Genomic DNA, 17,976 nt, shown 5'->3' on the forward strand with positions numbered 1-17,976 from the left:
TAGTGATGGTCACTAAGGGAAGATGGATAGTAATTTCTCAAAATACTAGGAGGTGGGTTACTTGCTTTCTGCTCCTGATCTCATGCTTTAAAGCTGTGTCATATACTGAGTGATCGATCTCATTATAATGCTGCCAGGAGATGGAGATACTGTTTTGCCTGAAAGAATGGATGATATTCTAATGGGGCCAGGAGAGGAAATGGGTACAAAGCCCTTGGCTGGTGGTGTTCTGGGCTACTGACATATGTCCCAGCAGGATGAACTGAATATCTTTAAGGTTGTTGGATCCTGACTATTTGATTGCTGGCTTTTCAGAAAAAAAAATTTTTAAAGCATTGCAAAAAGCCTAGGTTTACTGATACAAAGACAACATAACAACAACCCATAAGTATGCCATCCTGACTGCTGTGACATATGTACCCTCACCCTTCCACAGCCAGCTTGGTCACTGGGAAGGGCTCTGTGCCTCCCTGAAGCCTGTTGTAGCCAACTCATGTGCCATTCACTGCCTCTTGGTTCCAAGTATTTCAGAGTCACAGAATGGTTGACGTTGGAAGGGACCTAAATTTTGTAACACCCTGGAGCTCTCCAAAGGTGCCACTTGGAGCTGGGGAGCCTTTAGGCTTCCATTGAACTCTACCATGGAGTATCTTCTTCTGGAGAGTAAAAGCTGAGACAAGCACACCCTGGGACAGACCTCCCACAGATATTTAACTCTGACAGTAATGAGGAAGGGACAAAAGTCTAGTCATCCTTCAGATTAGCAAGTGTCCCTGAAATTTGCGCCTCCTAGCAGCCCTCTCCACACACCCAATCTTTCCACCCCACTGACACCATTGCCACAAATCACTTATGAACCACATGCACTGTGAACAAGCTTCCCACAGGGTATCTCACGTGCTTTCATTTTGATTTCTGTCTTATGAAACATAAGCATATCAGGAGAATCAGAATACATTATGGTCTGTGTCTTCCTGTATACTTTTTGGAAATGCAGCAAGCAGTTAAAACACTAGCACTGTTAAAACACACGTAGTAATGCCACAAGTACCTCTCTCTACAGGCTGTAATTTCTTTCCCTTGTGCTCTCAACTGGTTGTCAAACTATGCATGTACTCTGAATGGCTAAATCAGCACTGTACTATGCTTTGTTTTACCTTTTCTGTAATTAGAAGGACATAAAAGGCTATTAAAAATTTGACGTAAAATTCCAAGCAGCATTATAATGTGTATTGATTTAAGGGTTAGATAACGTGCATCAAACCTGCATGTCTCGTGGCTGGACATACCCTGCCTTTCTGTACCTCTCTTCACTAATAGCTTGTCTCTTTCACAAGGAGGCAGCTAGCTTCAGAGTACTTTCTGAAAGCCAAGAAGCTCACCAGCCAAGATTCTTTCTGCATAAAACCTGTGAATACACTTCACAGCACAAGCATGGATCCCTATGTAGTTTCCTTTGGGGTATAAACCATTAAAGGAAGCAGTTTAACAGCAGCAAATATACCAGCTGCATATGTCTTGAGGCACAGATGGCAGACAAACAAATAGACATATTGGTATCACTGTACAACACAATTTGCTTACCAGATTGAGGACTGTCAAATATTTCCACTGCCCACCATAAAAGAACACTTCAGATGGCCGCTCTTCTGTTCTTATGTTTGTGATTGAATAGGCAATGAAAGAATACCAGACAAAAGCAAGGCAATGGTACATTGCAAGAGTAGAGATTTCCATGCTTTAGCTAAGAGCAAGTGATAATCAGTCTAAAAGCAGCTTTTCTCTTAAGGTCCTCAGTCACTGTTCATGGGAAATGGCAGGACAGGAGGGTTTACTTCAGAGCTGGCTCAGAACACGTTGCCACTTTGCTCTCGTTGAAAGGAATAATCACAAGGCTGTGAACTTTGCTTCTGTTTGTTTCCCTTTTCACTGTACAGACAGGCTGGGGGAGCAAGGGGGGAGAAGAAGCGGCTTATTCACCAGATTTAAATGCCTTCTCAAGATTAGCAAAGATTAGTTGCAGAGTTACATAAGTTTTGGGTTGTTTTTTTTTTGTCAAAAGTATGGCCAGCTTTGCTGCTGGTTTTGTGTAACAGGCTGTCATGCTTTGGGTAGCAAGTGAGAAAAAGTGTCATTTTCCCCACTCGTATCTGTGGGTGCAGCCATGTCTCCAGCTCAGCTTCTGAAGCCTCTGTGACTGTTTTTCCCTTGTGCCAAAGGAAGAAATGGGAAACAACGGTCTGTGAGAGAAAAAAACAAGTTGATTTGTTGATAGGCTACGAAGGTGGCTAGGAAGTTGAGCGTATTCGTAGGCAAAGGCCCTCTGGATTGAAAATCACTGCAGCTGTTGGATATTTTTTTTTTTTTTTTTTATGGCATAGGTCCTGCTGCCTTTATGCTGCTCCATGGAGCTCGGATCCTTCACAACTGTGCACGCCACATTGGCTAAACCCTGAGTTGCTTCAAAGCTCTGGCAGGGATGGAGACACAGGACAAAAGCCTTGTGTGACAAAGCGTAAGCACTGAGCAGAATATCTCCCGTATCTGCTTCTTTGCTTGCTGCCAAGCACCTTTGACAGCCCCTCTTCCCTGATGTGACATTGTCCCACCATCAGGGCAGGGGTAAAGAAAAGAACCAATATGCACACAATGACACTAAAATGAAGCAGTCAGAAAAGTTCCCATGGAAATTCTCATTTTTCCCTACCCTCCTGCCTCACCAAATAGCCTTAATTAGCGCTGGAAAACACACATGGCATTCCTTATTTGGGCTGGAGTCTGTAATTGCAGTGCTGTCAGCAGTAATGGATGCCTGAGTGTTTCACAGGGGCCTCAGTGGGAAGCAGGTACCATGCCCAAGCCAGTGCCTGGACTTTCCCCATGGAGAATGGGGAGAGGAACTGCTCTTCTTGCCCCTGCAAAGGCTGTCCCCATGGGCAGGGCTAGGCTTTGGACAAGCAGACTGCCTTAAGGGATCTCAGGTTTTTTGTCCTTCTAACTGGCCTGCAGGCCACATTGGGCAATCTGCTGTGTTTTGATTTGGTTTTCCTCTTGCACTTTATTTCCCGCCTGGTACCAGACATAAGGCTTCATGTGGGATGACTTCCTATGAACTCAAACAGCAATGTACATGCATGTTGGGAAACAGCCCTTACAATAAGGCACTTCAATAGTCTCCTGTGTTTCATTGAGTTCTCCTCTAATTCACATTACCCGCATCCAGATTCTCCAGGCATTCCAGCCATCACAATCCCAATGAAATATTTCTGCCTCACTTAGGGAAAATAAAGATGTAGATCCTTTTGTGCCTTTTGCGGTTGGCTGAGGTTGGAGGAGAAAACCCCTTGCCAGAAAAAAAGTTTTTTTGATTCTGACAATGTCATCAGGCTTTTCCTAAGAAAAGGGTTTTCTGGGGAAGTGCTGAGGCAGTGCTGTCATGAGCTGCTTACTTTGCTCCTCCTTGTCAAGACTCATCCCTGTGACTTAAGGTAGAAAGAGAATAGGACTATGACATGGAAGGACCTTTTTTATTAGTGATTTGCATATCAAAGGCACCAGGCAATCAGCACTTTTTCTGAGGCTTTGCTATAGTACAACTTTAAAAATGGGAAGGCATGTGCTTCTGCTTGGGAGGTGCCCAAATGCATGCAAATGAATGTAAATGTATGCAAAATGGCAAGGTATGTTTTTAATTTTCTGGAGGATCTTGGCCAGTATGGCTGGGAAGGTGTCAAGTACGGTGACAGTTTTCTGATGCGGACACCTGTCCCACAGACTGAGACCATCTGCTTTGTTTTCCCATATACAAGAAGCAAGATATATACCCTTCAGGCTAGAAAAGGGATTAAACTTGGATGCAGAAACATCGCAAAGAAAGGATGAGTGCCAGATAGGATCTAAAGTCCAACACACCACACTTCATGGAGTCTTTCTTATTTCACTGCCAGTGTGATGCAGTGAGTGAATACACTGGAAAGGTCAGATCTTACACAGTCTCTCCATCTACTGAAGGTTTAATGGAATAAGAAATTCAGCCCAAAACTTTTTTGCAGGGAGTGGAGAGAAGGAAGAAAGAAGGAGCACATCAGGTACAGCCAGATGTGCTGCTTCAGATCTAGCAGGATGGCTTAGGGAAATCTTCCATCTGCTTGGTACCAGACCCCAGTTCACATCTGCTGCTTCCCTGGAGCTGTGCCACATTTATGCACCCTGCCAATGCTTCCACTCTGCTTCAGGGGCTCATCTGATTCAAGCAGCAATAGCTGACTTTGTACCGAAGCAAACTGAGAGCTCCCAGTTTGTCCAGTAACATGGTTCACTGAAGAATGGTGACAATTAGCTGCAGCTGTAAATCACCTTATATACAAATATCCTCCACTCATGGCCTCTTGTATTATTCATATTCAGGTACAGAGATGACAGCAAACAGCATAAACTGGTAGCATTTTAGACCACCATTGTCTGTTTGCAACATGACTGTGTGTCTCCACTGATGGGCATGGTATTTCCAAGCTATGAAACAGTCTCCTGTACGTCCATCATTACCATACAGTGTTTAGTTACTACCTCAGCCTGTTGCTAACGGGGCAGCTGGTAGAAACACATATTTGTGCTTCCTCTAGGGCTGACAATTCATTTAGAGACCAGTCAGGCACCTTTCAAATACTGTTCAATATTTTTGCACTGGCAAAAATTTCCCCTCTGACAGGGTAGCATTCAATGATGACAAAACAGGCAAGAGCAAGGCAGGAAATTACTGGCAGGTGACAGCAGTTTGAGCCAGGTGGGAGGAAAAGATTCAAAGCCAAGCAAAGCCCTCAGAAAGTATTGGAGACCTAAAAAGTAAAACTGGATTTTTATATTTAGATGCTTTTTCTTGGCACAATCTAAGAAGAAGGGCCTGATACGCAACTGGAACTTGTCTCTGTCAGGGGATTTTACAGGGTAAAGAAAACACAAGGAGTTGGATGAGTAAATTTTTGTTCTAGTTTTCTGACACTTGTTTCTATCGTCAATGCAGTTCTATTCCCTCGTGTGTGGGTTTCATAATTTATTTATTTTTAATTTACTGCTGTTGTAAGCTGGCTTGCATTAAGGGCAGCATTCCTTGAAAGTGGGGCCTAGGGCTGTTCTTGTTCAACATCCTCCATGTGTTATGTGAACGTGTCCAGAGTTAACAGGCTGTCTCTGCTACATTCTGATTTAGTTGCAGGTAATGCAGAAGTCTGCGTGGAAAAAGCATTTTCTGATAAGCATTAGTCAAGAAAGCTTTTCAGCATGTAACACAAGGCTGTCTGAGCTCTGTGTCCCCAAGGACATCTGTAATCATTCATTCTGTGATGGTTCTGATGTATGAAATGAAGCATAATTGACAAAATTGCAAACCTGACATAGTCTGCTCCAGGCATCCTCAAATCCTGAGGCAAACTCCCTCAAATCATGTGGTTAGTGTAATTCACAAGATTTAATTCTCTCTGGTTTTATTTGTCTTGGGCTTTAGCAGCTTCTGGGGGTCTGAGTTTTCCAACTCTTCTTCACAGCTGTGTGAGCGACAAGTATAAAAGCGTTTTAACTACTTAACTACTAATAAAATCCCAGCGATGAGCAGTGATAGTCACAACTTATGAAGACCAACAAAAATATCCTGAGATATTGCATTAAAAATCTCTGAATGGGCAATGCTGCAACAGCTACCTGCTGTGTATGGCAAGCAGGAAAGTTATACAGTTGAAAGACAGCTTCTGCAGTCTCCTGCACGGGCCTCTCCCCTTTGCCTTGTGTGAGAATTTTCTTTTTTTAAATATATGTTTTTTAAGGAGAAGACAGCTTATATCATTTTCCTAAGTTTGCTCTGAACTGTTGTTAAAAAGTTTTTTCCAAAAATGCCAAAATCCAGATGGATTTTTCAATCGCAAAATGATGACTGGTGTACAAGAAGAAACTGGATTCACTAGTTCAAGTACTCATTCAGATTTTGGAGTTTCTCCCTCCCATTGAGTTCCACTGGCTTTTAAACTGTATGTTTATTCAGACTGCTAAATGCAATGTCACTTTGATCCAGAAACAAAGCTTTCTGTGTAACAATGATTTGACATTTCTGACTCTAAAATGAATGCAAATGATGACATGAATCAAAACAAAACCTTTTCAGCTAACAGCTTGGGTGCTTGAAGTAGGTATGCTGAAATTAAAAACCATTTGATTGGATAAATGCTTGCTTAGCTCATCATCTCCAACTTGTAGTGGAAATTAGTTTGCTATATCACCAAACCCCAATAGTGTCTTCTCTCTTGGCAAGATGAATATTTCTTAGAAATAAAAAGCATTATTCTCATGAATTCATAACAGTTTCTAAGAACTTTTATACTGTTTGAAGAGATGTAAAATTGAGAAGCAAAATTATATTTTTCCATTTTCTGTCAGAGTCGCAAAATTAATCTTTGACATCTTAGAAAAATTGCGCATAAAAACCCTGAAGTTCAGATTGAAACACACACTCATGCCACAGTGTGCTAGAGCATAAATGCCGTGGCAGTTTTTAGATATTTAACAGCGAAAGTATGGCTGGTTCTCATTAGATATCTTCTCAATATGTATATCAGTCTATGTATAATCATAAATAACTATTCCAAATTACAGTGGAATCACCCAATAGAAGAATCATCCAACATCACCCCACCAGTCAGTGCTTGCTGAAATGGTGTAGTTTATGTGCAAATCTATCTTAACAGATATTGTTACAAATTGGTATTAGATAATAAGTCCTATCTATTGCCTGTATTGATGTACTACCTAAATCTGTTATCCCAATCTTTGGTACTTAAATTGCAACAAATGTTGGGCAGAGGAAGGAAACTATTATCCCCACAGTGTGCATGGAGAAGTACAACACAAAGCAGTGAAATGGTGTGTCCAAGGTCATGTTGACAGCCTTGGAACTAATAACACCTAAAGCATGTTGAAGTAAAGGATGTAATTCTGCAAGAGATGTTGAAGAGGTAGTGTTTTGCACCCTGTTACTGGTATCATAAAGCATGCCACAACTTCAGGAGCCTCCCAAGCCTTGCGAAGTGCTGGGGTGACAAGTGCTGTGTCAGCTGGATTGGCAAGTACAATGATCTCCTCTCCTTGAGAATACTAAAATCCTTGTACATCAAACCAGTGTCCGGTTCCTGCTCCTTACCAGACACTGAACAACAAAATAATATTTTCAGTCTGTTAAAGACAAAGTTAAAACAAAGATTTCAATGTTTTAACAATGCATGTTTAACAACATGATGTCAACAACATAACAAAGTTTGAACCAGTGGGCTGGTCAGACTGCCTGCCTAGCAATGGGGACTAAGAGCACTGGTGCAGCCTTCACATGAGATATCAGCAGGGTCTGACACAGCTTATGGCTTCAGACCCTACTTGTGTATTGAGCGGTCAGCTGCCAGTGGTTCCTTACTGGAACAGGTGTTGTTACTCAGGGGGCTGTGCAGGCTGAGATGCAGCCCTTGGTGAGGCACTGTTTTGGCAGTCAGGCTCTAATGGAGCGCTGGAAGCAGGCTAGTGTCCAGTTTACCAAGTGAATGCTGCTCTTCGTCTCCTTCTCAAACAAAAAAGCAAATCCTGCAGCAGCAGCTCTATAGCAATAGTATCTCAGTGTCTTGGGCTACTGCTCTTCAGCAGCAATTCTGCTACTGTGAAGAGCTGCTAAACTGCTCCCTATCACCCTGCCCCTTTGCCCTGGGAATATCTTTCTGATTTTTTCTATCTCTTTGTTGAAGATGGGAAGGGGATGTACAGATCAAGCCCTGCCCTGCTTCCCTAACCTGAAGGGGCCTACTGCCTTTTCTCTGTTTCTTCTTATCTTGATCACCAGGATCAACCCCCACATAAAGATGTTCCCCATCACAAGCCTCTTTGTGAGGAGGTCAGCCCACTTCCCCCAGCTTCCTCTTAGCACTCATATGTATACTTACTCACTGTAGTCCTTAATTTCCTCTCTGCATGGCTTTTCCCACCTCCTCAAAGTACTGTGGTAAAGCACGTATTATCAAAAAAGCTGTGCTGAGTAGTACCCAGTTCTGACACACAGCACTTATCTGCAGTTTGCCTGTGCTCCAGCAGTGCTATAGGTGATGGAGGTGGCAGTAAGAGAGTATTTCTATTTGATCCTCACAGAGCTTGATGTAGCATGTCATAGAATCATAGAATAGTTAGGGTTGGAAAGGACCATAAGATCATCTAGTTCCAATCCCCCTGCCATGGGCAGGGACACCTCACACTAAACCATGTCACCCAAGGCTCTGTCCAGCCTGGCCTTGAACACCACCAGGGATGGAGCATTCACAACCTCCCTGGGCAACCTATTCCAGTGCCTCATTGACCTTACAGTAAGAACTTCTTCCTTATATCCAGTCTAAACTTCCCCTGTTTAAGTTTTAACCCATTACCCCTTGTCCTATCACTACAGTCCCTAATGAAGAGTCCATCCCCAGCATCCCTGTAGGCCCCCTTCAGATACTGGAAGGCTGCTATGAGGTCTCCACGCAGCCTTCTCTTCTCCAGGCTGAACAGTCCCCACTTTCTCAGCCTGTCTTCATACGGGAGGTGCTCCAGTCCCCTGATCATCCTCGTGGCCCTCCTCTGGACTTGTTCCAACAGTTCCATGTCCTTTTTATGTTGAGGACACCAGAACTGCACACAATACTCCAGGTGAGGTCTCATGAGAGCAGAGTAGAGGGGCAGGATCACCTCCTTCAACCTGCTGGTCATGCTGCTTTTGATGCAGCCCAGGAAACGGTTGGCTTTCTGGGCTACATGTGCGCACTGCCAGCTCGTGTTAAGTTTCTCATTGACCAATCTCATGGTTTGATTTAGTGGTAGCAGAGCATATTGCTCTGAAGCTGTTTACAAGATGGGCTGTCTTCTATAACAAAAAGTTATTCCTAAAAAATTATTCTACTTAGAAATTAACTTGGATGAGGGGAAGAGAGTGAGGGGGAAACCCCAAAAACAACAGAACAAACCCAAACCCACAAAACACACAACTTTTTTTTTTTTTCATTGCTCTTGTCAAAATCCACCTTAACTTTCTTTCTGCCACTGTTTGTTCCATTACATGATGTACATTGGCACATTTCCTTTCCTTAGAGCTATTTTCAGTGCTGAGGAAAAGTGCCTCCAGCTTCTGCAACATTTCATTTGGTTATTGGTCAGATAATCAGATATATTTGTGAGGAATTTGAGTTTGGAATAAGGCCCCATAGAATCACTTGCTACAAAACTCTTGTGTTGACCTCTTCCTTCTCACTGCCCTCTGAAAATATGCTGTATTTCATTAATTCTATATGAGTTTGAGAGATTTGAACTATTTGGTTATGTGTATTAGTTGCTTAGGGAAAACATAGGTAGTTTGTATATACTTCTGTTTCTGGGATGAGCTGATGGGGAGAAGTGCTCTTTGCTGTTAGCTTCCCTTCTCAAAGGCTTGGAGCTGTCTTGCATTCTTGTCTCCTAAAAGTGGGGCTGGAAAAGAAACCTGTCCTTGCCAAATTCAAGATGCTAGTTATCAGCTGTTTCCACTGTTTACACAGCTAAACAACTGTTTGTGTTTGGCAGTGAGCTTGAGTTCATCTGCGTTATGCAGGACAGAGCTGCCTGCTTGTTTTCATCAGAAGCTTTCTGCTGCTGTTTAACTGTAACACTCAGTGGTGATCTGCAGTACTGCTTTCTATTTGGGCATTTCAAGATGGTTTAAAAGGGGGTAATCATCACTCTTGTTTTGAAGAAGGAAACCTAAGCTACTAGACAAGCTGTGCAGGGGTGCTGGTCCCAATTAATAAGACAGAAGTTAGTGTGAAAAGACAGAGAAAAGTTAGGAGTTAAGAACATCCTGTTTTTTCCCAAAATTTGCCTCATGATAATGGAGTTGCCTGTGCTAATATACTCTGATGCTGAATGGTACTGCTGCAGGTGGCTGTCAGGGGGATTCTGACTTGCAGTGACTCCTTTGGTGCCGGTGATCAGGACAAGAAAATACGTAGGGGGAAAAAAAGAGAAAGTGTAAAAATAATCAAAAGGACTTCAGACCTAGATAAGGCTCTTCCTGGGTGCTCTCAGTCCCAGGTTTGCGTAAGCAGAGCTGGAGTTTTGCTGGGATGTGAAGCTGAAGCTTTTCTTGCAGCCAAGTGTATCCTGGGCTGGGTAGCGCTGCCTTTCAGTAGTGCCGTTCTGACATGGGGAGGAGAGCTGGTGCCACCTAATGAGGTGCCAGCGCTACCTCTCTGCTCCCTTGGCTGCCAAGAGGAAATATCAGCCTCTGCGTCATTAGTGACAGCTTCATTTTGCTGAAAGAGTCTTTGATCCCTTCCTCCTCTGCAAAACTGCACAGTGGGTGGTAAATTAATCCCTGGAGTTCAGCCCAGCATGTATGCAGAAAACACAGGGGAAAAAGTAGGTGATTCTGAGCTGATACTAAGAGCTTGCATGTGCCCTTGGTTTTGGCTTGGTGTTGCTTCACTGACTTTAGTGGCAGAAGTTCATTTGCACAGATGTACATAACCATAGTCTGTGTTTCTTTCCTCATGTCTGCTGATGGGGTCATGCAGTAAGCATGAACCCAAATGGCACTGTTCATCTAACTAAACATTTAGTCACTGTGGACTAAAGTGACCTGGTTCAGGCTACTACAGATGCAACAAAAGGTGATGTTGTCAGCTAAGTGGGCTTAGTGTTAGGAGACTGGACAGTGTTTTATGCATGCTTCAAGATGGAAAAAAGGAGGAGAATCCAAGCTGTCTGTACTAATGAATGAAAACTAAGGAATAATCAAATAGCAAATACAGCTAGTTAAAGGAAGGGACCTAAAGTTCACACCAGAATGGAAGGGACAGAGACTGCCATGTTAAAAGGATGATCATTCCCAGCTTCACTTATTTTGCTCTTACCTTTTTTTCTCTCAGTCTTGCTCTCCTCTTCATTGGGATGTAAATTTCCAGGCTCAGAAGTTAACATCATTTTAGGACACTTTAAAGTGGAAAGAAGCTTTGCTTTATATGTGACTGGGAAGCAACAAAATATACTCTCACCATATAAAGGCCTGTAATTTCTGTGTTCTGGTGGCCAGCTTGGTGTTAGAGCTGAAGCAAGCTGATTCTATGTTAGAAGAAAGGCTTTGTGGAGAATCCCAGTCATTGGCTCAAACTACCATCTGCTGAAAATGTCTAGTTCAATCCCCCTAGCTGTAGCTAGGATGTGGCACATGACTGCAGCACATGCTCAGGACACTTTGAACTGCCCTTTTTGCCTTTCTTGAGAAATAGATCTGTAAAGCATGCAGTTCAGGAAGGCCAAGTATCACGTGTGACTATTGCTGACTGTACAGCACAGCAAAGGTCTGTGCTGAATGAATCTGGGCCTTTGTGGTTCTTTGTAGATATTTACTAACAGCCTCAAGCAGAACATCTTCACTTTCCAGAACAGTTCTTCTAGTTCAACACACCCTCTCTCTCAAAGAGCAATCTATATACTCTGGCAGCTATTTGTGAGTAAAGCTGTATTTCACTTATTAAAGTGTAACATTTATGCAGCATAGGTTTTCAGAGAGCCTTGGGTAAGGCAGAATAGCTACTCTGTAAGACGGCGCCACGGGATAATGACTTCCAGACTGTCCAAAGCTGCATTCCTTCAAGCTTCTCCATCAGTGCACTGCAGTAACAAAGACCCTGTGAACCACCTGGCCTGCATCTGTACTGTGTGGGAGGTAGCAGCCCTGCTCCCCCAGCTAGCCAGATGAAGCTTACTGCTGAACTTCCCTCCTGCCACATGCATGAGTCTCCTTCCAGTGGAGCCAGGAAATGCAGTGTGATGGTGTGTGCGCACACACGCAGAATATGACCGGGGCTGGATCATGCTGGAGATGGTTTCCATGAGCACAGCAAGAGTCGATTAGGAGAGGTACTGCCAGGCACCAGAAGTGCCCTTGGCCAGGACAGCTTGCAGGTTTAGGGCCTGAAGCTAGCAGAGGGCTTTAACAGTGCAGCTTCGTATTGCTTTGCTGGAAGCCTGTTTCAGAGTGAAATTGATGCCTAAAATATTGAACAGATCCGACTTGCACCAAAGATGAGTTGGACCTTCATGAGACAGGAGCTCACTCCCCAGCAACAGAGAAGCTGGCGTATGCAAGGGGCTTTGCTATAGACTATTGAAAACGCCAACTGTGGGGAGTAATCAGTTAATTACAAAAAGAAGAAGAAAAAATGAAAAAGGCTAAGCTGCATGGCATTAAAATCCCAAGTCTGTTTCTTCCATAAAACTAGGTTTTGTGACTCCCTAGTGACTCCACAGAACTCATGGCTATGCTAGACTTGCAGAAGCCGTTCCAATACTGACTCCAGCTTACAGAAGAAAGAAGATAACAGATTTCATCAGGAAGTCTTTTACACTGGGGAGAAGTAGACAAGCTCTGAAACGAAACCTCCTCTTTTGGTCTTCAACAGGAGCCCTGCACTTCAATGTACAGGGACTTGGAATACACACAGGAATACATACAGTCAACAGCAAATGGGATACCTTGTTTACTCTTTGGTGTTTTGTTCTGGATGTATAATAAAAGTATGAAATACAGAGGAACACCATATGGAAACATGTAAGAGAATATAGATTTAAGTGAGTTCTTTGAACTGACTCAGTAGCGCAGTGGTTTGGGCATTTTTAAGTGGTGTGTTCAAGGATTGCTGTTACAGCTAGCCACATAATTCTGCGGCACACGTATGGACTCTTAAAAATTTAATTGAAGCATATTTCTGCAGTGGAGCAAAAAAGCCCTCCATTCTGTGTAATTGGTCTCACTGAGCACACCTTCTCTTTCAATGAGCCTCAATAGTTAGCTTTGCAATTAGGCCATGGAGAAAAGTTTGGCAGGCAAAAAAGGTGAGGTTCAAGAATGAAAAATATGAGAACTACAGGAAGAAAGTAGGAGGGCAAAGGGAAAGTGGCCTAAAGAAATGGAAAGAAGAAACGCCAAACAGTCTCGGAGAAGATGGACTATATTTTTTTCAAATTGTTTTGCTTTTCAAATGTAGAAAAAAAAGCCCAATGAAACAAACCAATATTCAAGTTGGTAACTATATCAGGAGCACAAGTTCAGAGTGGCCTTGTTATCTTTGGGTGTTGATTACTTAAAGGAGGATATACTTCTAAGGTTGTTGCTTTAGAATAAAAAAATGGCTTGGTGGAGTAGGGAGGGGGATTCTGTCTTCTGGATTCCCTATATTTACTTATTTTTATAGGTGGGTGTGCACATTTATATATGTAATGGTTGTGATGACATTTTGAATGGCTTTATGTGGATTCCTTCTTTTCTATTGGAACAGCGTTATGATGGAGGGAGGAGTCTGTCTGTATTGGATTTATGAGACCATGGTGTTAACCACTCCTCAGACAGAAATCACGTTCATCCTGTAGGTTGCTTATTCACTGATTAAGCCTCTACCTAAAGTAGGGTGAACTGAAAGCTTGAATAAGTCCAGCATCTAGGATATTCCCAGTGAGTTGTTTAGTACCTCTAGCTGTAATTAGACTTCAGTGAAAGTGACAAAGCATACACCTATCAACCTCATCCCCAAATCCAGGGCCTTAGGTGACTTCAGCCACTGTTTTAAACTAGGATGAAGGCACACAGAATGAGCTGAGAAGCACTGCACAAGAACTGGGATTGCAGCTGCCACTGTTGAGCTTTTGCTGCCCCCAGCACATTTGTACTTGAAAATCCCCTCAGAGGCTATACGCCTCTTCTAGTCAGGGAGACACATGAACTTGCTCTTGTTTGCCCAAAGTTGTTCTCTCTCTAGGGGTAACACACTAGCCCCATGGAAAAATCAGTCTTCACCACCTGTCCCTCACCCTGTTCCTTTTTTTCCCTCTCCCTCGGCTGACATGGGCTCTCCACCCAGTCAAGCACAGTTATTTCATAGAATCATACAATAGTGAGGGTTGGAAAGGACCTTAAGATCATCTAGTTCCAACCCCCCTGCCATGGGCAGGGACACCTCACACTAAACCATGTCACCCAAGGCCTCGTCCAACCTGGTCTTGAACACTGCCAGGGATGGAGCATTCACAACCTCCCTGGGCAACCTATTCCAGTGCCTCACCACCTTAACAGGAAAGAATTTCCTCCTTATATCCAATCTAAACTTCCCCTGTTTGAGTTTTAACCCGTTACCTCTTGTCCTATCACTACAGTCCCTAATGAAAAGTCCATCCCCAGCATCCCTATAGGCCCCCTTCAGATACTGGATGGTTGCTATGAGGTCTCCACGCAGCCTTCTCTTCTCCAGGCTGAACAGCCCCAACTTCCTCAGCCTGTCCTCATACAGGAGGTGCTCCAGTCCCCTGATCATCCTCGTGGCCCTCCTCTGGACTTGTTCCAACAGTTCCATGTCCTTTTTATGTTGAGGACACCAGAACTGCACACAATACTCCAATTGAGGTCTCACAAGAGCAGAGTAGAAGGGCAGGATCACCTCCTTCAACCTCCTTCAATGAGCACACTGCTGGCTCATGTTCATTTTCTCATCAACCAACACCCCCAAGTCCTTGTCCGCAGGGCTGCTCTGAATCTCTTCTCTGCCCAACCTGTAGCTGTGCCTGGGATTGCTCTGACACAGGTGTAGGACCTTGCACTTGGCATGGTTAAGCTTCATAAGGTTGGCATCAGCCCAAAATTTCTGCCCATTTCATCAACTTTCCTGGAGATGCTTTGAGCTGCACCACAGCTGTGGCCTGGAGAGAACCATCCCCAGGAGACGCCAGCCTGGGGTTAGACTCAGGCTGAGATGTCTGCTTCTCCTCTAGCATCCTGTACCCCATTGCTGGCACCTACTAGAGGAAACTCCTGGGGCTGCCCCAGTTTCCAGGGGTTAGAATAGGCCTGCACAGTTCCCAGGTTGGCAACATGGGTATTGGGATATACTCAGCAGCCTCAAAGCTATTTAAAAAGTTCTCTTGTGCTTTGTTTTCTGTTCCCTACCCACTGGTCCCTGAATATCTGTCTTTATTTTCCCACTATCAGCATTTAAGTGGACAGAGTTCACCTCCCCATGTGCACATGTGGACAGCAAACACAGTTTTATCTGAAGGAGGCAACTGTTGGGTTTGACAGCTCTTAACAACTACAGGTGCTTTATGCCAGTTAAATGGAAGTGATGCGCGTCCTGCCCTTTCGCAGGTAGGTCAGCTTTTTGGCATTACACAATTCTTACAGAAATGGCAAGGAAACCAGAAAACTGATTTTGTACGTCCCTTCTCCACTGGTGCACAGCAGTCCTGCACAGCTGGGTGTCTGCCCATCTTCTTTTTCCCTTGCTCATTTTCCACCCAGTTCATTTTGGGGGATAGGAGGGAGAAGCTTCCTATGCTAGCTGTCTCCTGTGAAGGAATAGAGGCATAGCTCAGCAACTTTAAATTCCAGTGAAACACTGTAAGGAAGGGATCTGGGCTCCTTAGGGGTATCATACAGTATATAGCTCTGCCATGCAAGTCACTAAACTGTCCTGTCACCTTCTGACATGCTCCCAAAATCAGATGATCCTAGCAGCTGCCTGCATGGGCTCTTGCTCTGCATTAAGATGTCAATTGCTTCTCCCTCATCTGCTGTGGTTTTGTCCCAGGGACCTGATGGGAAGCTCTCCTGATGCTACTTCCTGGGATCTGTTAAGGTCTGTGTGTCCTCTCAACAGCAAAACTAACTCATTTCTTCTGGTGTTGTAGCTCAACTGCCGAGGTGAACTAGCAGCTAACAGTAATCATGCTTTTTCTCTCTTTCAATAGAAGTAACTTTATCCCCACTCTCCCCCAGTGAAGGAGGCTTTGTTTTCTCCCTCACCATGTACTCCTCTCTCTCCCCTGCTTCTGGTGGAATCTTCCATCATGGACAAACCTTTTTTTCCCCTCTGTAGTGTGTGGGGAATGCAGAAAGTAGGCATCTACTTCCTGCATTTTTCATACATGCTTTTTCAAAAAAGCCTTTTGTGTTTTTTCACATATGTTTTGCTTCTGTTTTGGTAAGCCTTGTTTCAAAGTCACTTGAAGTTCATTGGCCCAACATGTTTATTTTGAAGATAATATGTTCCCTATTAAGCTACAGTGGTAATTGTATGCAATAGGTATTTTTTTAAGTGAAAATGTTATCCGCAAGTCCCAGATGATGATATGTCTTGCAAAGAAGATGCTGGAGTGGGCCAAGATTGCCTTACAAAGTGAGAATGTGTCATCGGAGGATGAAGAAAATGGAAATGTTTGCTCAGGGGAAAGAAACAACCATCTGACTTTGTGTTCATGCACTTCTTCCTACTTTAGCTTTGAGCCCTGGTCAAGTACTTGTTACAGACTTCACTCTGAGACTTGGATGCATTTGTCTTTCTCACCATTTGTGGTGAGGAGAGTGAGGAAAAGAAAGGTGATGTGACCTGTGTGCAGTGCAGCCAGTGCCTTGCCTGCAGCATCCAGCTACCCATGTGCCAGCTGTGCTGCAGGGTGGTCCCGAGCTTCCCACCCCAGGTATTGCTGAGATGTGCTTTTCAGCCTCTTCTGGGGTGATTGAATTTGGGATGCTTAAATGACGGTTGATTGAAATGGGTGAGGAGCTGTGCTTGGACATGTTGCTGGGGTATGGTGTTAAGTGCCTGCACCATGACGCTGTGCAGCTAGCGAAGGCAGTGACTGCTGCTACCCATTGGGAAAGTGGTTTTTAAAATGGAGAGGGCTGATTCTTCTGGTTGCTTTGTGGCGTTCAGAGTTTGTTTTGTTGTATGAAGAAATACGCAGTTTTGAGAATCTGCATCTGCCTGGAGTCTCTCCAAGCCACCATTTCTCAGGAGTTACCATTTTTATTCTGGGAATGATGGTTGCAGTTCTAATCCTGCTTCTCATCCCTCCCAACTTCCTTGGGGTTTTGGGCTCTGTTACTTCCCTCCCCACCACCTTCTCTTTACCCCTTTTGCACAAATTGCAGTACAGCTTGCCTTGGATAAGAAAAATCGGGCTAGACAGGATTGGGCAAGGCTCCCAACTTGTCACATACAGGGCACTGAAGAGGAAATGTGGCCGCAGTTAAAGTTATTTCGGACACAACCCACTTGTGCCCTGCCCTTTGCCTGGGCCTTGCCGCAGGCTCCAGCTGTGCCAAGGAGACTGGCAGCATTGAGGGGCTGGTCTCTGTGGAGGAAGGAAGAGCCTGGAAATCTCTGGTGCAAAAGAGCAAGTGCATTGTTTTATTTCAACCTGGGAAATGCAAGCTATGTGCTTTTTCACTTTTCCTTCTCTCTTTTTTTTTATTTAGAGCAGAAGAGAATCTACAGATCCAAGTGAAAAAATCCAAACATTTGCATTCCTTTCATTTTCACACATATGTCATGATTTGGATATTCCTGCAGTTCTAAAATAGTGGGTTTGAATGTGCACAAGTTGAGGAAAGCCAGTAACAACTGGGAATGGTTCAGCAGCAGGACTGGGTTTCCCAGAGCTGTACCCTCCCTGGGGTTTTGCTTTTCCTGTTGCCCTCCCCTTGGCACTGTGAAGGGGATGATGCTTCCAAAGGCTGACAATCTTGTGCGACAGCTGCAAATCATCTCTTAAGTCCATCCTCCGGGATGGAGCAGGGGGAGCATGTGGCTTGTTTTTGTTTTGCTTTCCCCAAGGGTTATGCAGGCTGTGGTCTGCTGGCTGAGGCACCGAGGCTTGTGACTCAGGGCACTGGTGATGCTCCAGGGCAGGAGGGGGGCTGCCTGTGGCCCAGCCTGGCTGGGGAACCACGCTCCTACGTAGGCGCTGAGCTTGGGGATGGGGATGTTCCTCCTCCTTCCGCCACAGAGGAGCCAGGAAGATCCCTGTCACCACTGACAGTGGTTAAGCACAAGGCATACGTATTTACAGAGGTCTCTGGGAACACAGCTGAGAAACAAACTGCCTTCCCTTCCCCGGCTT

General features: G+C 44.3%; 1 protein-coding gene across 2 annotated transcripts in view; it reads right to left on the minus strand.

Moving 5' to 3' along the window:
• Nucleotides 1-2,079, minus strand: part of ADTRP (androgen dependent TFPI regulating protein) — a 35,288-nt gene extending 33,209 nt beyond the window's left edge. Inside the window, exon 1 of one of the 2 annotated variants that reach the window (XM_061449472.1) lies at nucleotides 1,585-2,079. In XM_061449472.1, the coding sequence (XP_061305456.1) occupies nucleotides 1,585-1,737 (153 nt within the window). In that variant the 5' untranslated portion in view covers nucleotides 1,738-2,079. The remainder of the gene's footprint in view (nucleotides 1-1,584) is intronic. The other variant, XM_061449471.1, reaches the window with a different exon arrangement.
• Between the last annotated feature and the right edge of the window lie 15,897 nt (nucleotides 2,080-17,976).

The sequence above is a fragment of the Pezoporus flaviventris genome, unplaced genomic scaffold (assembly GCF_033815535.1).
Source record: "Pezoporus flaviventris isolate CSIRO_AGI_PZ_B2104156 unplaced genomic scaffold, CSIRO_AGI_Pfla_v1 ptg000007l, whole genome shotgun sequence".
Classification (NCBI taxonomy): domain Eukaryota; kingdom Metazoa; phylum Chordata; class Aves; order Psittaciformes; family Psittacidae; genus Pezoporus; species Pezoporus flaviventris.